At 39.6% G+C, this 21,026-nt stretch overlaps 1 protein-coding gene across 5 annotated transcripts in view; it reads left to right on the top strand.

Moving 5' to 3' along the window:
* Positions 1–20,727, top strand: part of PDGFD (platelet derived growth factor D) — a 137,320-nt gene extending 116,593 nt beyond the window's left edge. For all 5 annotated transcript variants that reach the window (XM_085064185.1, XM_085064178.1, XM_085064206.1 and 2 more), the window contains 2 exons: positions 7,452–7,666; positions 18,616–20,727. In XM_085064185.1, coding sequence (XP_084920311.1) covers positions 7,452–7,666; positions 18,616–18,750 — 350 coding nt within the window. In that variant the 3' untranslated portion in view covers positions 18,751–20,727. The remainder of the gene's footprint in view (positions 1–7,451; positions 7,667–18,615) is intronic.
* The last annotated feature ends 299 nt before the right edge of the window (positions 20,728–21,026 follow it).

Here is a 21,026-nt window from a genome sequence, read left to right on the forward strand (position 1 = left end):
AATCAAAATTGCATTTCTATTGAAATTTCTGTTGTATTTCTCACTATTGAAGTGAGATATTGGTATGAGATGTGTTTCACTAATAACCACATGAAGTTTGAAATTTAATTCTGTACATGTTCAGTGAGGTTTGCTGTTCACCAATCCAGTGAAAGCTGACTGTAAAATCGCAGTGAATCCCAGACTGACAGAACGGGACAGAAAACAATGGGGAAGACATATTCAGATTTTCACAATCCTTAAATGTGGGGCCTTGTATAATCTGTAAACTATGGTGTATGCCTACATGAAAATACGATCCATACTTCAAATAACCTCTGCAGTTGTAAATGTATACTAATAAAGGTTTGCTACCAATTGCTGCATTTTAGAAACGTATGAATATTCAGCCTTATGTTCAGCCTAGGCTCTTAGGAAAAAAGCACATCATGCCAAAGTATATTCTTTAAAATAATTCCTTTTGCATTGCTGTAATATATTGCTGACCTTAGGGTCCTAGTAATTTGGTTATTACAAGTATTAAGCATCTCCAAAAATATATCACTGGCTGTTGGGTTATTTAATACTGTTCTTGGCAAGAACACAGGTAAAAAAGTAAACATCCATGCTCCACAATTATGCTGAAACAAATAGGTTTCTATTCTTTTAGACATTCATAAGGAGAGTTCAGACATGTTTCAAGGAAGTATCTTCATCCTAGCTTAAATTTTTGAAAGCATGAATTTATCTGGTTACTAATATTAGAAGAGCATCTGAGAGATACCGTTGTAAACATTTCCAACCATGAATTAAACATTATTTAACTTTTCCCTCATGCTTCTTTTCATTTATCTTTTGTTGTTGTCTCTGATTTTTTACCTCCTATTGAATAAGGGTTTTTAATTAAAAAAAGACCGCTGCCTGTGAAATGGTTTGCGTACAAATGAAGAAAGAAAGGAAAAAGAACTAGTTCACTGTTTCTCATCATAGAATTAAATATGAATGTCATGGTACCCAAAGAAAGGGTTTGTCTTTAGAAAGGAATGGGGTGTTTTGTTTTGTTTTTCCATAAATAAACCTAGGAAGCAGGAGCACATGTCGATAGATACATTCTGGTAATTAACAAGGCTACCCCTGCCTCTGAGCTCATTTTCTTTTTTGGAAGTAGTATGCAAGAAGCCTTTGGCTATCAGAGGAAATTAATCAGGTGGGACATTCTTGCCATAGCATCTGTCTGCAGTGACAGCTTTACAAGTTAAATAAATAAACACTTGCTGGCATAACCACACTGCTCTCTGGAAGGGGAGTAGTGAGGTCAGACCATGGGTCTTCACAGAATGTTTCTGCTGTTCATTGCCAAATAGGTTGCCAAGATCAGGCAAGTTTCACCATGTCCTTAACAATAGTTTCTAATTGTCATTACTTGCAATGGTCTAGTAAGAAGTTAAAATTTTAATGTAATTTCTCAGAGATTTGCAAGCAGTGGCCAGTAAATTACTGCAAACGTCCATGCACTCTTTCTTGAAAGATTCTGGGATGGCTGCCAGCAAGTTTCAGTGCACCAGACAGGGAGCGCAGGCATCACAAATGCTGAATTCCCTCTCATTCATGGCAAACATGAATATTCCAAGTACATGGAATACCTTCTTACATCGCTGGTAATTTAAAGTATTCCCTGTGCTTGAAAATCAAATATTTCTTCCTCCCTTCTTCAATTGGGAACCAGTTTGTCTCTTAGATGCAAACTGCATACATTCATTCATTTCACAATCTAATTCAGACCTACATCCCTACCTTCCCCCTCTGTGACAAATGAGATTTTCCCTTGCGTGTTACACGACGTAATTGTTGGTCACTGCAGTGAAAGATTTTCTTACTAAACCCTTTTTAAAAATGCTAGTGAAACCTGTAGCATGTTATTTATCACTGGAATAAGCTGCTCTTTTCCATTGATTTCAGTGAAGCTGTGTCCAATAGTTTGACCTGCTTTTGCTACTTGACCTGTACCACAACTGATAATTGGTTTGCCAGTCCATCGTAGGCCTATATATTTTGCACCTTGTTCCATGAAAACAGCTATAATCCCACTGAAATTCTGATCTTTTGTTCCTCTGAAATTATAGTTGCTGTATTTAGGACATTTGTCTTGGTGCTGTGATATTGCAGTAAATACAAATTGCAGGATCTTAGATAGCTCCCCAAGTTTCCAGTATGTTTGACAAATTGCTTGCTGTGATACACACTTATTATTCCACACACTAAGCATGTGCTGCGGAACAGTCAAAACCATCAGCCATATATGTTGAAGTCTAAAAGCCATGGGGTTTGGTAGAAATTTTGCATGGAGAAGAATTATTTCATCTCGGCAATTATTTAGTCTTAGCATATTTAGATGATTTAACCAGTGGAAGATGTGACTGGGAAATAATATTTCATTTGTTATTATCATATAATTGTGAGGCTACAAATATTCATTGCTACATTGTTGAGATCATTCAATCATATAATGGTTTTGATTGGAAAGGTCCTTAGTGATCATCTAGTTCCAATGCCCCTGCCACAGGCAGAGACATCTTGCACCAGACCAGGTTGCTCAAAACCCATCTAGCCTAGGACACTTCCAGGGATGGGGCATCCAAAACCTCTCTGGGCAACCTGTGCCAGTGTCTCACCAGCCTCATAGTAAAGATTTCCTCCTAATATCTAATCTAAACCTATCTTTTTTGAGTATGAAGCAATTTCTGCTTGTCCTATCACTACTTGCCCTTGTAAAAAGTCCCTCTCCAGTTTATTTGGGCATTTTCCAGCTCAGGTTCAGCCACACCATACCTTCAGTCAGCTACAGCACTGCTCTGAATGTCTTTGATGGCTTCTGCAGTACCTCTAGTCTACCTAAGATCTTCAGCAGTATTGACCCCACCGTTACCCTGTGGGGAACACGACACAAATAGTAGCCAGCCACCAGTTGTACTTGGAATTGCTGAGCATTTTTCTCTAGTCTCTCATATAATCCAGTTATCTACTGAATTTGTATTCCACCTATTCCATTATATCTCAGCAATTTGGCTGCAAGGGTGCTATGGATCACTGTCAAAAATCAGCAGATGCCTCTACTGATTTCACCTCATCCAGCAAGACAGTTGTTTCATCAGAGCAGACTCTGAGATTGGTCTTCTTAAATATGTTCTGGAGGTTCCCAGTCATCCCCTTGCCTGTTATGTGCGTGGGCATTGTTTCCAAGCAGGATTTACCCCATAGTTTTATCCCATAATTTTATCATGGGCTAAGGTTAGGCTGACCAGTCTGCAGCTGCCCAAATCCCCCTTGCCTTGCTTGTGGAGGGCCTTGACATATGGTATAGGAATACCACGGCAAGGTGGCTACCATCTCTTACACCTTAGCTCTGCTCTGGGACTGATGCACGAAAAAAGTGCAAAATGTTGAGATATGACAGTGTTAAGACTGTGTATGAATTTGCAACAGATAAAGTGTTAAAAGCAATCCTAAAAGACCACCTCTCTTTTTAAAATTAATCAGTGACCAGCAGCAAAGGTTTTATCCTCAATCTTTAAGGCCTCCCTTTTTCTGAATAAAATATGGCATTAGCTGCAGTCTCTGATTTCAGTGCCTACCTGTGATTAAGATCACAGAATCATAGAATATTTTGATCAATGCTTCAGGGTAAACATGTGCCATAGAGCTATGTGATATAAGGATGGTTTTAAGCATAGGTTTTGAGGGAGAGGAAGGGGTAAACACTGGACCCCAAGTATCCAGCTTAATGCTCCAGTGCATCTCTTTTATGTCTGTCTTACCTTTAAGCTGAATCTCTGATGTAGACTTTTTGAAATAATACTTGGAAATTATTTGCATCCAGTCTAAAGAAGCTTTTAGTTCTAGTTTTAAATTAAGGACTCCAGTGGTTTCAGTCCTTGATAAGTAAAGCAGCTGGATTTCACACCAATCACACCAAGGCTCAGTTACATTTTAGTCACAGCAGTGAAGTGATGCATGAAACTGACTGTACTGTAAAATCTCATTGTTATATGGATGAGGAAATGGACTAGCTCCAGACACTAAAACAATCCCAAGACAGGGAAAAATGCATATTGAAGCCTTCATCTGAGAGGGTTGTTCAGAATAAAATGTGTTCTTTTGTTAGAGGGCAATAAACCGTGATCTAGAGCTTAGGATTTAATTAGGCGATGGGAACTGTTCTTGTGTGTCAGTGTGATGCTACCAGAGTACAGAGTACATTGTTCACAGAGTACCCTGCATGCTCACCTTACCCCATCAAGCACTGCAGTTCTGTAGAGCAGAGTAAAAAAGTGTAGGTGTTTGCCTCCAAGTGAATTTTAGTGCAGGATGACTTGTGTGTCTCTTAAACTGTTTATTTAGGCTTTTCTTCTCTGCTTGAAGTTATTTATTGTCATGTTTTCAACATCAATAAAAAACCACCTTTCTGCTGTTGTACTTGTCCATTTCAACCTGGACTCTGATACTTTGATACCCTGACGTGTGAAAAGTGGAGAGAATTCACATCTCAACTGATAACTCTGGGATTTGGCAGTTCAAAAAACTGATAGTAATTCAGGATCAGAATGCCTGGAGCGTGATACCAAGAATTCATGCAGTTTTCCATTGGAAATCTTCAATAGGTTTTTCAAACATAGTTCAGCATAGAAAAAAATACACTTAGTAAACGGAATTTTGCTATTGCTTGATTTCAGAATTCATTAAGAATGTATCCAGAGAAAATTTTGAGCCCCCATTGAAAACTGCCTATTTCTTCATACTGCACAGAGAAAGAAAATTATGCTAATTATCTGGTTATCCCCTCTTATGCTCCAAGCAAATCATCAGCTCTCCACAGTCCTGACTCAGCTACAGCCTAAGAGGCACTGCAAGAAGACTTTGGAAAGTCATCAAAACTAGGCACTGGAAAGCAGTGAGCAAAGCCTTCCAGCCAGTGAAAGCCCTTTGCAAGGTCAACTCTTGCTATTTAAATTGAGTTGTTAAGTCCTGAGGCCAGAATGTGTAGCATTGGGATGGATATTTTGTGCTCTCTGCAGGAAAGCTCCCCCACCCAGGTCCTTTCCATGCTGCTGCATTCCCTCTCTGCCAGTCCCATTACAAAGACTCATTTCTCTGTTGATAAGGCAGCAATGCCAATAGGTATCAGCTCAGTGCAGGAAGGAGTGTTGAGCCTGAGGGAAAATGTGATCTGTGATAGTGCAAATTCTGTTCAGTCGCCCAACTCTCTTTTCCTGGGCACAGATGTCAGTTCATGTGAGCTGTATCTGACCTCTTTACTGACCAGTTTTTACTGGAAGCTTTGTTTCCTGTGTTACCTTATCTGAATTAAGTCTGAATTAAGTCTTTGAGCATTTTATTCTAATGAGAACCATCGGTAAATGCCATCACAGTCCATAGCCAGTCCGTCCTGATAGCATCCTGCTCATGTCAGCATCCATTCCCCTGGATTGCTGCAGTGTCAGAGGGTGGATGATCAAGAAATCATCTTGATTTCCCCTCAAGAGATTTCATTAACAATGAAGGCATTACATTTCTCATTAACAAAGAAATTTTTCAGCCCTCTTCTTCCTTTAGTTGATTTTTCCTTCACATCAGTCGGCTGAAATGAATACAAGCCAGACAGTGCTTTGCTTTACCAGTTAGCAAAGCTGATGGCAAAGGTCCTGATGAGAATGTTTAGAGGAGTGGGAAACACTTCCCTGTAGAAAGAATTAGCCTGAAAGCCTGCAATGAGAAGAGGTGGCTTTGAAGAATGACAGTGCAGAAGAAAATATCATCTGTTAAAACAAAGAAATCAATGTATCCTGGACTTGTCAGTCGTGGCTAAGGACATTCACAGTGTATTTTTCTCCCAGTGCATGAGTATACCACCAGCCCCATTGATTTTGTGCTTATAGCAGGAGGATGATCTATACCTCTTTGGAGAGATGCTAGCTCTCTGGAGAGAGCCACTGAGATTTCATGGAGGGATGTATCATAATTGCTATAAAATAGCAATTTATCTGCTAAATTCCCATTGACTGAGATAACACCTTGCCAGGAAAGTGAATCTGCTACAATTTTCTATAATAGCACTCCTGACATTTATGTACCCTTGCCTTGCATATCAGCCTTGTGAATATCTCCAGGTCAGAATGTAAAGGTGCATGATATTTACAAATCACAGCTTCTTCCATAATTAACTTAGTGATGTTGACAAGGCCTGAGTCACAGCAAGTATGAAGTGTCTTTGTCGTAAGGTTTCACATATTTGTATTAAAGTACAAGCTTAAGTGCTCTCAGAATCAGAGGTTATGTTGACCTGCTAAACATGCCCTGAAAATCTGATGTGTTCACAAACACTACACTGTTACCTCAGTTCTCATTGGAGCTGTCTCTGTTTTCCTTTTGATGCTTCTGTTAGCAAATAATGTTTGGAGTCAAACTCAACACAAGTTCACGTCCTCCACTCCTGAATGAATTACTGAGCTTTTGAACACTCAGGTGGTGGACAGAATCCTAAGGCAAGAAGAAAGCAGGAAAGGAAGGAAAAATAAATAAAAAAACATCCGTAGAAATAGAACTCATAAAATTTGTTACTTTTGTCTGTGTTACAATTGTGAAAAATATATTTATAAAATGGGGTTTTGTTTTGTTTTAGCTTTATAAGCTAAACCTAGAAACAGCACTTAAACTCACATTTGATAGTCTATAAGTTATTTTTATGGCTGGCTTTACTGCTTGTTTACATGACAGATCTCAGATACTATGCATTTAAACATCAACCAACTACTGGCATTCAATGAACCTATTAATTTTAATTGTATTTATTTGTTTGCCTATTATAGCAACATTTACCAGCTGAAATTAATATTGCTTAGATTAGTTTCTCCATCTAAAAGTGAGTTATCTAAATTCTATCCATAAACAATACAGGCAGGCAGCTTGAGGAAGCAAGTCATGCAGTCTATCCTAAATGCTCTTGTGAGGAAAGGATGAATCACTCCCCAAGAATGTCTCTCTACTGACCACAGGAAGGGCCTTGTTTTTGCCCATAATAACAAAACAGATCTTAGCATCTAAGTAAGCCAGGTATAGACAGAGGAGAGAAGAGAGTAGCAAAGGTGGAATCTCTTGCCCAAGGATCCAGCAGATAAGTGACAATGCAAATAAAATTACCAGCCTTCAGCTTTCAGACCAATATTTTACTGCAAGCCTTCCCTCCACCTTTATAGTCGGTGTGATCTCTGCTCTGGCAGTCAGTAGGAGAAGGATGACAGCCTGGATGGCCACCTGTAATGATTTAAAATTGGTAGGTTTATGTTTATCTGTTCAGAAATCACTGCTATAGTTCACATATTTTTCAACCAGCACCCCATCACTCTGCCTGGGGAGCACTATAAACCAGAGGAATGTCCCACTCAAACCTCACTAATGAAACTTCTTTTGCATTGCAGTTGACCTGGACAGGTTGAATGATGATGTGAAGCGTTACAGCTGCACCCCAAGAAACTACTCTGTCAATTTAAGGGAGGAGCTGAAGCTGACAAATGTTGTTTTCTTCCCCCGCTGCCTCCTTGTCCAGCGCTGTGGTGGAAACTGTGGCTGTGGGACTCCAGCCTGGAAATCCTGCACCTGCGTGTCAGGAAAAACAGTGAAAAAATACCATGAGGTATTTTCATTCTTTCTTTGTTACTTATTGTGGGTATTTATGGCTTACATAGATTCTGAAGTCTTTTCTCAGAGCTCTGTGTGCTGCTTGTTAATTGACTGTGTATGTGTGAGAAAGGGGTTTTGGAAGGTATTTATGGGTAAATTAATTTAGAAGTTGAAGGGAACTTTTGCCACCTCTGAGTGGATGCCACCAAAGCATCCTAGTGGGCTTTGTTGCAAGAATGAGCCTTGTGTTGGGCTGATTTTTCCCAGTGAAGGACTGATACAAAGTGAATGTATATACCACTGGGAATACTGTTTTTAGTAACACAGAGACATGTGTTCTTTGAGATATTTGACTTCACTACCTCTTGCTTTAAACTTATGCTCACACTTGGAAATTACAATTAAGTCACTTGTAAACTCTCTTCCCCTCCAGATTTATTACTTACAGGAGGCAGCTGAATCACTCAGCCTTTTTTCCCACTCAGCAATTTTTTAGGAAGGGAAAATTTTTGCACAGGGACAGCGTCCATTATTTTAATCCATTCAGAACACATTTAGAGAGAAAAATCCCAAGGAAAGAGCATTTTATATTCTTGCCTCTAATGCAGTATTTTCAGATGAAGACATGAGCAATGTTCCTTGAAGTGAGCATATCTGGGAAAGTTACTAGGTAGTTGCCTTTCAGTTGTCGGAAGGTAGGGTAGCTGCATGCCATGCTGACTTATTTCTGACCCATGTCTCTTGTAACAGCCTGATTTACCACTTGGCTTAAGCCCCAAGTGAAAATGAACTTTATGGACTTTAGACCTGGATGCGATGTGGGCTCATAACATTAAGGCATTATCTTGTGAGATGCTGGTGCTGCAATAGCAGAGGGTTGTTGAAGGTCAGAACTTGCCCACACTGTGAGCAGTGTGGTTACTCTTTTAAAAGGTAAGAGATATTTTCTCACACATAACTGGAGAATACAGCATACTCCACATGCTAGGACTAGAGAATAGTTAATATTTTCTCTAATTTTAAACAAGAGGCAGGGGATGACCCTGGTAATTACAGAGCAGAAAGCCTTATCTCAGTGGTAGAAAAGTTAATTGGAAAAAAAATTAATAGGTATAAAGCTCCTAGATGACTATGAGCTGATAAAATGATCTCGGAATGCCTTATATATGAATAAATATTTATACAGCACCACAACATTGTACAAGAATGCTAAAAGGACTGGCACCTCCTGCAGAGAGCGAAGTCAGCCAGACAAGATCAGACATGGATTAGAAACTGGTTTAGAGGTAGAGAGCAACGAGGTGGAAGAGACAAACAATTTTCTAAATAGGAAAGGGCTACCTGAGGTGCCCCCAGCACACAGATTGTTGTTTCATGTGTGTTCAGTCTGGAGGGAGGTGACCAGAGAGGTGGCAAAAATGACAGGTGGCACAGGAGATAACATACTTGAACAGCAAAGAAGGCTGTGAGGAATTTCAGAAGGCCTTTCTAAGTGCTTATAAATGCAGGTTAGAGAAGCAGCAAGCATTAGGATGAGTGGTCTCAACTATTTATTCATATAACACTGGATGTGTGAGGGGAGGAGGGAGAAATGAGGGGTGGAAATTGGGCTAAAGGTCAAGTAGTGAATCACTGAAGAGCTTCAGGAAAACAGTTGTTTAGTGCAGTGATGAGAAAAAGATAAGTGACAGTCTCCTGCAGCAGTGGAGATGAAGGGATAATAATACAGCAAATATTATGGTCTGAATAAATTGGTGGGGGACTTATAGTAGGTTATGGCTTTTGGTGCTTATAAGGAGAAAGGCAGGACTAGAAAAAATATATAGAAGCAGCAAGCATACATCAAGAGAGATGTAGGGGAAGCTGCAGATCAAAAACATTGGTAAGGAAAGTGGCTCAAAAGTTTTGGATAATTTCATTTAGAAAAAAAAAGAACAGTAGTAAGAGAGGACACAGTGAGAGATAGAAAATAGTGAATAGTTGCTAAAGGAAAATTAGGTCTTCCTAAATAATCTTTTCCTTAAGGAAAGAATGAGAGAGACTGAAAGGGAACTAATTTAAAATTATAAAAAGGAATTGTTTGGTTTGGTTTTTGTTTTTTTTCCACAGTAAATCTGTATGGAATTTCAACCCTTAAATATGAGTTGTGTATAATTCAGAAGAAGTAAAATATAAACTAAGGAATCCTGGGTTACACCTGTATCAGAATTTAAGTCAACTGTTGACAGTAGCTAGAAAGAAAAGTGCTGATTATAAACATGTTATCAAGCTCTTTTTTTGGACGTTTGGAAACAGCTAGTGCTACGACATCAGAATATCACACTTGCCAGGTATTGCTCAGCACCAGGATGCCATGACTTAGATCGCCCCAAATTAATCACTAAATTCAGGAAATTCAACATTCACACAAATACATCACTGCTAATTTATTTTCCCACTCATTTCTCCTCTGAAAACCGTATGAATTCAAGACAGTGTTTCAGCTTTAACATTAAACGGCCTTTGTAAGTTTAAATTTAAATTTTATCCCTTAGGGGTGAATTAACAACTCACTGAGCAGATATTTAGCCAAGTGTCTCCTATTAACAGGAGTGGAAGTCATGCAGATAAATTCATGTATGACATACTAAAGATGTGTCCATTAATTTTAGTCCAAAATGTTTTCCACTTTATTATTATTATTAGCCACGCGTAGTTAATCAGTTTTAGTCTTATTCTCCTTTGACACTTTAATTTTACTTAAATACTGAGCAGAAAAGGCACTGAGGAGAGGCCTCTCAACATGCTTGCTGGTTTTAGAACCGTGGAGCCAGTTTACTCTCTTAAAAGCCAATTTGAAACTCACTAACCTTACCCAAAGAGCCTTCAGTTGCATAACGAAGGATGGAGCTTCACACTTTATGAATCCCCAGCACCATTAATTTGGTTCAAAAGCTCTGCCTTCTACTGCAGGAGAACGTAGGCCAGATTCAAACACAAGTCACAGTTAATTTGATTTACTTGCAGAAGACACCAGAAGGAAATGTTAGATAGTGGAGTAAAGAAGGTGTTTCAAGTAGCTGAGAGCGAGTCCTGCAGACCCCAGACCCCTTCTCTTGCCAGACTGATTTTCCCTAACCTCTATCCTGGAGCTTCATCTACTAAGCTCCTGAACCTGCAAGAGCTTTATATCCTGCACATGGATGTGCTTGTCCTCAAAAGTAAAAGTATCTCTGGAGATCACTTAAAAGTTCCCTGGCATTTCTGAATTGTCCAATGTTTCTGGGTGAGAAAGACAGGCAGAAAAATTCTCCAGAAGTTATTCTCAAGACTCCTTTTTGTCTTTGTAGCCAGTGCTGGATTAGCTGCACATTGACAGCTGTGGGGACCCCAAAGTCCAAGCTGTTTCTTGAAAGAGAGGCTTCTAGTCCAGAGAGATTTCAAGGTTATCTTCTCCTTGTGCTCTTAATACTTTTTAGTTCCTTTTTTGTTCTGTTCAAAGCCTCACACTGTAATCACTGAGCACTCCCTCCTCGCCTAGCCTCTCAGGACTAATAGCTATCACGTGTAGCCTTTAATTTTCCCAGCTGAGAGTGCTGCTTCACTTCCCTGAAAGGAATGTACAGCTCTTTTCTATCATGTCCGACTGCAAGAAGTGATGCAACAGCAGGGAAAATGACAATATGAGAATGCCACAATAAAGGTTGGCTTTTTCTTTATTGGCCTGAGATACATTAATCATGAGATCTTGGCTCTTTATAGCCTGGAAGTTTGCCATGTCTTTACCAAAATACTCAGCAGTTTTCCGAAATAAATGGGGTCATAACTTGGGTAAACAGTTTTATTGGTGGGTTATTTTTCAGTTTTTCTTGCAGGAGTCTTGTGATGCTCTGTGGTTTTCCATGGCTTTAGAGCAGAGCAAATACTCTGGACAAATATTCATGACTTACCACATAGTGTCACGAACCCTTCAAACCCAACAGGCCTAGTCCTGGCAGTGTCTGAAAACATCTCCAAGGCATGGTCTGCCATAAATGATACTGAGTTATGTTGGAGTGCTCTGCGCAAGGGAAAGACAAAGCTATACGTGGAAATGGATGCACCACACCTTAATCAAATACATAGCCTTACTGCTGTGTAACTTTCTAAAGAGGACCTGAAATAAAAGCCTGTTTCCCATTGCAGTTCATTTCCTTAAAAATGCCTGGAGTGGCTCTTTTAAGAGGCACAGGCTCTAAACCTGGAGATTGTCAGTGCAGAGAAAGTGTGGGGGAACTCAGGCCCGGACTCAGTTCAGCCATGGCTGTGGCTGTGCTATCCAGCCAGCATGCACATACCTCAGAGAAACAAGAAATCGGTTTCCCCATCTCATTGCTGTAACTGATGAGATGTGAAATGAGTTTCCGTGGGGAATAAGTGCTCTTAAGGTAGCAACCAGAATTTGTCAGAATGTATAAACCTCTGCAAACACAGTGCTGAGCTGCACAGCTAAAGGGCACATCAAGAAAAAAGCAATGTGGTGAAAACTGATTGCATCTCTTACCTACTTATTTGTCTCTCCTGTAAAGACTGATGTGTTTTTCACTGTCTATAAGGTGCTTCTTCCCCCACTGTCTATAAGGTGCTCCCATCCCACCCTTTTTTGAAGCGTTATGCCTCGGTTCAAGTTTAACATTGACAGGAGCTTGTCTGGTGCCTTCAGAGGACATACATTGAGTTAATTCTCAGAGACGAGGTTTAGATTAGTGTTAGGGTGGCAATTTCATAACCTTTGGTCGCCTTGAGAGAAGCAATAGGTGCCCAAGAGCTCACAATACCAAATCTTGGCACAAGCTGTTGGGGCATAGAAACACCTTCCACTGAACCCAACATTGCTAAGGCAAAACAAGACAGAGGGATTATTGTCGGGGAGAAAAGAACACAGGAGCATGATGGAAAATAAAAAAGTGGCATGGAACTTCAGTAAGACAGAGTTATTGCAATGGAGTTAAGAAATGTAACTAACACAATTTGATGCTGTGGGGGCTTTTTTCTTTTCTTTTGTTTTTTTTTCTTCTATTTTTCAGAGAAATGATAATCAAACCTTTAAGGAGGCACTTGAGAGGGCAGACAATAATTCTCACCCCACCTTTACACAGGGAAACATAAGATAACTGGTCAAAAAATGATCCAAATGCTGCTGACACAACAAAGGGAATTTGCTAAGGGATTAAAAAGGACTAGAATCATCAAAGCAGTGTGCAAGGAATATGGTCTGATTGTTGTATGTCCTGGAATTGATAGTACATGTATAAAGGAGATAAAAGGTTGTTATGGTAATAAAGGCACAGAATTAGCCTGACAAAAGAGTTAATTCATGGAATATTGTACAAGAAGCAGCGATGGGATTTATTTGGAATGCAAGTACAAGGAAACAGAATGAGTCAGAAATGACTTCTAGGTCACGGGATGAGCAGAGGGAGCGTAGAAGTGCAGTGAGAGAAAAAAGGTTCATTTTTTATTATATGAAAATGAAGTTTCTTGGGTTGACATTTGGAAGTTAAGCAAGTGAGACATCCTGTGATACGTATCAGGACAGAGAGGCAGTTTGTGAAGGAGGAACACCTGTATCTAGTCAGTGACAAAACAATAGCTGTAGCATAATGCACACATAATTCCTGACAAGATCAGCAGAAGTGAGGGTCTTATTGATGTCACATATGTCAAAAACATAATAATTTTAGTGACTGCTTCAGGTGCTTCAGTTTTAAGTGAATTAATTTTTTCCTGTATTTTTTTGTATTAAAACCAGGTGTTTCTTATGCATACAAATTTAAAAAATAGAAAAACTAATCCCATCTATGTTTAATAATCCCTTAGTTTGCATGCAGCAAGCCAACTCTTTTTTCTTGTCCCTGATACCCTGTAATTATCTCTGGTAAGAAAGAATACTTCTTTGGGTCTATGTCATTGGTTTAGGCTATGTTCCTACTAGAGTAAAGGTTCTTATGCTAAATTATGAACCACATTCCCATAATGCTTGGTTTCTTATACTCAGAGCACAGCTAAACTGTGTGTGACCTTTGGATTAGATAACTTTCAAAAATTGCAGAGTAAGATTTTTTTTTGTCTATCAGAACTTGGATCTGTGTTGAATGTTTTGCACTTGTGATGCTTCCTCTTTCATGAATCTCAGACAAATGTAATTTGGTTTGCATGCTAGAATGGTGTTATTTTTAGATGTACAGAAGGAGATTAGATAATGCTGCGGAGCAGAATTTTTAAATAAGTTCTGCAAAGTACAAATTTCACTGTCTAAAATAGCATCCAGAGTTGCTCACCATCCTCTGTCACAAGAATATGAGGCTAATTAGATATTGGGTAAGCCACAGTCATGTCATTGATTTTTCTGTAGCATTCTTAAGCTAATCAGAAAGAAGAAGAAAGCTGATTTTTGAGTGAGGCTTCATTTTTCTATTGGTGCTCAAAATACTGGTCAAGAATTTAAAAATCAATTTTACTATTGTTACTAATAAGTAAATGATAAGTCAGAAATGCCTGTGGGGAACTTTTTTAAAGTTTTGACTGGTTTTGCTATCACTCTGTGCTCTTTAATGAAACAGAAATCAGCCATCATGGACTGTCATGGCTAAATTTTGCCTGACTTCAGGGGTCAGTGATACCTGGCTAGGGCCATCAGCAAATGCCAAAGGATGCCTGGAAAGGCAGTCCTCAAACAAGCTGGAAACACTGCAGTTCCTTGCAGGGCTGGCCAGGTGATGAGTGGGCCTGACATAAACTATAAATGCCCTAATTCCACTTCAAGTTTTCCTGGCTTCAGCTTCCAGGTCCTGGTTTTTGTCATGGCTTTGCTCTCTCATTTAAAGAGAGAAGAAGCTGGCATCCAAATTCAATACATGATCAATGAGCAAGGTTGCTGGCGAGGAAACAAATGTAAGCATTTTCTTTATATTTCCTACATCACTGCCCCAGGGAAAGTTGTGCAGTGGCTACAGTCTTCTCACCTTGAAACTTCTCAGATGCTCAGGCATATCTACAAAGTAAAATGCCATCCAGCATAGGTGTGATCCTATGGTGCTCTCTGCTCAGTAAATGCCCTGTTGCACTTTTTTTTGTATTACCTATAAGCACCAAATCCAGCTAAGAAGCAGTATAATCTGTCTTGATTTTATTTTAATTGTTTTAATAGTTTTATGCCCATAATTTACTCAGTGTTTGATGAGAGGGGATATGCTCTTTGTGAGGCAGTGATCTGAATAGCTGAAGCACTGCATTTTGATGAGAAGTGACAGACATTAATCTTTTAATTTGAAAACTACAAGGTTGTTCTTTTGCACCCTCCCAAAAAAACCCAAAAACTCTTTTGAGCATTCTGGACCTCTCATATCCATATTTTCTTACAGTTACTGATCCCATCAAAAAAGGAGCAATAAAGTGTCCTGGATGGAATTTATTTGATCTGGTCTCATTAATTCAGTAGTTCCTCAGCTTTAAGGACCTGACCATGTGATGAATAAACAGCAGCTATTTTCAGAATAAAGGGTTGTCTTCCATCTGCTGTGGTCACCAGAAATGACCTTACTTCCAGATTCTTTTCAAATCCCTCGTACTTAGATGAAAATAAAACTATTAGGCGGCAGTGAGACAGAGAGCTTTAAATATCAGTTTTGTGATCAGCTATTAAAGTAGCTCTGCAGAGGGTTCTGGACAGTCTGGATCTGAGACCAAATATGTGAGGTTCAACAAGGCAAGTGCTGAGTACTGCATTTGGGTCACAACAACCCCAGGCAGTGCTACAGGCTGAGGGCAGGGGCTGGTGGAAAAGGACAGTGCTGGTCAACAGTGGCTGAACATGAGCCAGGTGTGCCCAGGTGGCCAAGAAGGCCAATGGCATCCTGGCCTGGATCAGCAATAGTGTGGCCAGCAGGACCAGGGCAGGGATTGTCCCCCTGTACTCAGCACTGCTGAGGCCACACCTCAAATCCAGGGAAGGGCAACAGAGCTGGGAAGGGTCTGGAGCACAAATCTTCAATCTGAGGGATCTGGGGCTGTTTAACCTGGAGAAAAAGAGCCTCTGGGGGGACCTTCTCACTTTCTCTGACTGCCTGAAAGGAGGGTGTAGCCAGGTAGGGGTCAGCCTCTTCTCCCAGGTAACAAGTGACAGAACAAGAGGACAAAGCCTCGAGTTGCTCCAGGGGAGGTTTAAATTGGATATAAGGGAAATTTTCTTCACTGCAAGGGAGGTCAAACATTGAAACAGGCTGCCCAGGGAAGTGGGAGAGTCACTATTCCTGGAAGTATTCAAAAAGCATGTGGGATGTGACATTAGGGGACCAGAGTTAGTGGTTGAATTGGTGGTGCTGGGATAATGGTTGGACCCAAAGATCTCAGCAGTCTTTTCCCACCTAAACAATTCTGTGATTCGATAATTTCAGCTGTGTTCAATCACTATTTTCCTGTCTTCTCTGAGGAAGTGCCTGACAGTTCATTTTCTTACCAGCAAAGCCCATATACTGTGCTCATGTTTCTTAATAAAAAACACAGGGAAAGTCCCCAAGCTGTCAGATGGTCTGTTAACTTAAAGACAGAGCACATCTTTGCTCCCTTGCCATTGCGTACTTTTATTTGCTCTCAGCTGGAAAAATCAGATCTACCTACCCATGATCTTGCAGAGTGCCAGTCATCTGGATTTGTCAGATTTTGCTGAAAGACTTCTTTAAATAAGGAATTTATCATGGTTCAGCATCATCATCTGTACTTGATTTTAAAAGTGCATTTTCTTTAAAAAAAACATCTTTGAAGATGTGGTCTATTTTTATCTCTGTAATAATTGCAGCAACCTGATTGGGTTCAGTTCCTTTGTGCTCAGGATGACAGTGTGGTACAGCAAATTGTCCTAGTGTCCATCAGGATTTATTGCATATATGGGTACAGCCAATATTTGAAATAAATTCAAAGACTTTTTTCTTTTTGTTTCCTTTTTTTTTCTATTTTTTTCTTTTTTTTTGGTTGCTGTATTTAAAAAAAATCAATAAAGTTACGTTTCTACATTTCTAACAGGGCAAAGTAATTCTATTTTCCCAACACAGTATATCAGCATGTCTGTGACTTGCTTAGGCACAGTCCTTCCTCTCAGTATTACATAGGCTAAATATACATTTCATCAAAAAAGGGAGGATAAAATAATAGACTGTGTTCAGTGCTTACCACTTTTGTTATATCTCATGACTTTTCTAACCTCAGGGCATTAATGGCAGAGAACAAATGGTCTTGTCCTAAGAGCTGCTAACCTGCCTGCCCTCCCCACCCATCCTGCACAGCATCTCTGGTTATCCTTTGGCAAGTGCTTCACAGTTACTTTTTGGGACTTTCTAATTCTGTTTGAAATGTTAATGCTCTGTTGATCTGGCACGCAGCCTTTTATTCTCTGTCCATAGTGAAACCATCCCAACTCTTGTATGGTGTTACAACATCAAAGTACAGAAAGTACTTTGTAAAAAAAAAAAAAAAAAGATTGAGTAACAGAGTGATCTGTTAGTTATAAATCAGTATGATCTGTTAGGGCACAAGTGTGGGTGCTTCAGTGGTTCAGCTGCTACAGACGTTTAGGTCCCACTTCCCAGTTGGCCACTGGCTTTGGGAGGTCTTAACAGGCACTTAACAGATGCCTCTACATCTTTGAACAAGCAAGAGAAATCCAGCTGATCTAGTAGTCACTTGGCCAAGCTAGCATGAGTCACCTCAGCCTGCCAGGAGGTGAGACATGTTAGTTCTAGGGCCTTACCAGTGCGTGGTTTCTGCACTCAAATGCTTGAGGCCACACTGAGCAGAGCCTCCCCATCAGAAAATTCAAAACAGAAAGGACTACATAATGCCTCTGGTAGTTTTTGTAGTAATGTGTTGCATAGCCTTGAGCAAATCAGTTTCAGATTCTTCATCTATACAAGTCTGACAATTATGCATATCTTTGTGGGCAATGTGCTGTGAGATTTGGGAAGATACTCACAAGGTCATTTTCAGGGAATCGGAGATTTATATAATGATATGGGTTGCAAGGAATCTCTGATGGTGACCTACCATAAAAGCAGGGAAAATGTTGAAGTTAGGTGAGGTTGCTTAGGGTCTCATCCTGTTAATTTTGACTGTGTTGAAGGTTTCTGCAGCCTGTCTGGACAACCTGCTCCAGTGTTTAACCACTCTAAGTATTTTCTTCCCTGTACACAAAAAAGATTTTTTTTTGGTTGCAACTTGTGTTTTCTCATCTTTTTTATAACCTACAATCCGCTTTCTAGGTGTCTTGAGGTCATCTTGCCTGGATAGAATTTTTTCAGTAGCCTCTTGTATGATATATACTTCCCTAGGAAGTAATTTTGTTTGCTTATTTGTTTGACATTATTCACAGTAAATTCTTCAAAAACAATTTAGGCAGAGGCATAGATTTTTAAGATCAGCCTACAGAAGTCAGATTCCACAGAAACTCAATGGGATCTGACACATTTTGTGCAAGATCCTTCATCTTGCTGCCCTCTACAAGTATTTAATTTTTGGACCAATTCTACTGATACATGCTTCAGAAATTTAAAATGGCATTAAAAAAAGTTCATAGCTCTTTAGAGCAGAAATATTGTACAAGGGAGAGAAGAGACAGAACAATTCAAATATGTAGAGGACTGCAAAGACAAGCCAAAGAAAACATGCTTGACAATTCACATGCAAAGGAGCAGCTCTGGACGTGGTTAGGAAACTGCAAGATATAAAGATACCTGACATAGGAAATAATACAGTCTGTCCGAGCTCTAGGACAAACAGTACATCAGGATGTCAAAGGGTGCACAGAAAAAGCTGGAAGAAAAACAAAAATGTGTCCAAATTAATGCTGGTCAGGGCCATTAAGGGCTGTTGGTGCCCTTGAGGCCTCAACACTCTCATCCTCGGATCTCCAACAGCATTTTCTAATCAATGCATTTTTGTTGATCCTCCCAGGTGCTGAAATTTGTCCCTGAGGCTGGGCATCCCAGAAGAAGAGGCAGAATCAGGAACAACATGTTCTTAGTAGATATACAGCTGGATCACCATGAGCGTTGTGATTGTATCTGCAGTTCAAGACCACCTCGATAAAAAAGGAAAAAGGAAAAAGAAAAAAGAAAGAAAAGAAAAAACAGACACACTAATTGCATCTTACCGGACATTTACTTTTAAGCAGGATTGCTCTAAGGACCTTTACTCAATAATCATTTGAAATTTGCTACTCGCCTGCCTTTGCAATTAGCAAAAATCATTGCTGTGCTGATTAGTGCCATGGCAACTAAACAGGTATATAATACATTTATGTATCAGCATCCAAGAATTTAGGATTGTGGTTATCTGTAGCTAGAATCTGAAGGTTGAGATTTTAAAAGTTCAATGGCAGTCCTTAGGCACACAGTGCCTGTAAAAACTAAATACCAAGTGTGTAGGTATTTGTGGTAGTTGGCAATGAAATAGCATTATGTTTATTTTTCACTCAGCAGTTCCTACACTCAAATTCTGCTGCCATTTCTACCTCCTCAGCTCTCCTGATGGTAGGTAGGGTTTTATGGTAGGTAGAGATGAAGAGAGAATTTGAGCCTGAATGAGTGCAAAACAGTTTGCCTCACTGTCAGAGGGAACTTCCCAGCATTCTGGCCCAACAGAGTGAGATAGAGTGCAGAAAATCCATCAGTACATGAAATAACACATCAGTGAAGTCAAATCTCACTGTTAGTACTCGAGCAAATCATGTTCTGAAATTAGTGGATGCTTTGCATGAGCCAGGACACTGAGGGTGGTAGCAGGGTGCAGAGGCTGGTACTTGTGCCATGGTGACTCCATCGGAGCCATCAAGCAGGTGCTTCTGCAAGAGGGACTCCTGCCAGGCCCCAGGTAAATACCTGCAGGCTGGAACTGATGTACTCACTACCTACCTGATCTGGATTCCTGCCCCTTGCCCAGAGTGGCCCCACAGTTGCCCAAGAGCAGCACCCTCTACACAAGAAGGGAGAGACAGCCTTCCCCTTGGATCCTCCTCGCAGCAGTTCGAGGAGTGCCGTGTTTTCCCGTGGAGGAGATGAAGATAGGGCACTTCTTTGTTGAACATAATGATTTGTTTTGCAGTTGTGTTACTGGGAAACAAAACTGTGTTTGAGATTTAATTATTATTTGGTTTGGGGTTTCTTTATTTGTTTGTTTTAAAAATGGGTTATTATAACTTTGTCATATATGCATTAATCTTAGTTATCTGAGGTTAGTTGTCTCATTCCAGCTCTGTGTATTGCCATGGTTAAACTGTTGACAGTGAATTTCTTTTTTTGATTGCATTTGCTGAAGCATATTAACTCATTAAGCAATGTCAGTCAGTCATGGAAAATGTGCATCATTTATTAACTTCCAGAAGAATATTACTAAATACCACCTCATAATAACATTAGCACTTTAAGAGCTACAACATAGCTTCCTATGCCATTTAAACTATTATAAAAGTGCTCTAGCTGAAAAAGGAAAAAAAAAAATCCTTCCAAACTAGCTTTAAGGATTTTAAATGCTGCTCCAAAAATGTAAAAAAAAACAGCCAGGTTTAAGTCTGGCAAAGAATTGGAGTTTTGACCGTGAATGTAACAGAGGGAATGGGTGGCACATTTAATGGCTGAGGTTTTATGTTTTGTAGTAAACACAGGCTGCATCGAATCATTTTATCTGTGTTACCTCTTGTCTTTCTCTCTCTCTGAAAGAGTGAAGTCGGTTGACAATAATGCATTATAATTAGTGGAAACTAGCATGTGCTATAAAATAATATAATATAATACAAGGCCTTCAAACCAGTATGTTTTAGTACTCCAAAGGTTTGTTACAAAAGCACCCTAATGTTTGCATTTTCCCTCTTCATCAGCTCAAGTATTTCGTAAGTGCTTTTTTATAATTTTAGCAAAACTTTGCTGAAAGATCCCTTAGAAATGTTGTGCTACTTTCTTTCCTGTACTTTAACCTTGGAGATTCAGAAAGTGTGGGGGTTTTATTATTTATATTAATTTTTCCTCCTTGGCTCCCAGATGTCTATTTAAAAATGCTCCTGAATGCTTACTTGAGAAGTGATTCATAATTTTTTTCAAAGCAATTCACATTAAAAGAACAGCCCTGTAAGAAAAGATTACCACCTTCATTTTGTATTTCAGGACTATTTAAAGAACGTCTCATTCTTTTCTGTCTCTAGATTAATAACAAGATTGACCCAGCCCTTCCATAGTTTTTATCTAAGTTTGGAAGAAATTTCCATGCAAGGCCGTGGCAGTACGGATTATTTTTGAGACAGCACACTCCTGTGTATATCTCTGAATCATGCCTAAGCACTCTGACTTCATCATTAGCACTGGTTGCAGGAT

The sequence above is a fragment of the Lichenostomus cassidix genome, chromosome 1, assembly GCF_008360975.1.
Source record: "Lichenostomus cassidix isolate B80296 chromosome 1, HeHo_3.0, whole genome shotgun sequence".
NCBI lineage: Eukaryota > Metazoa > Chordata > Aves > Passeriformes > Meliphagidae > Lichenostomus > Lichenostomus cassidix.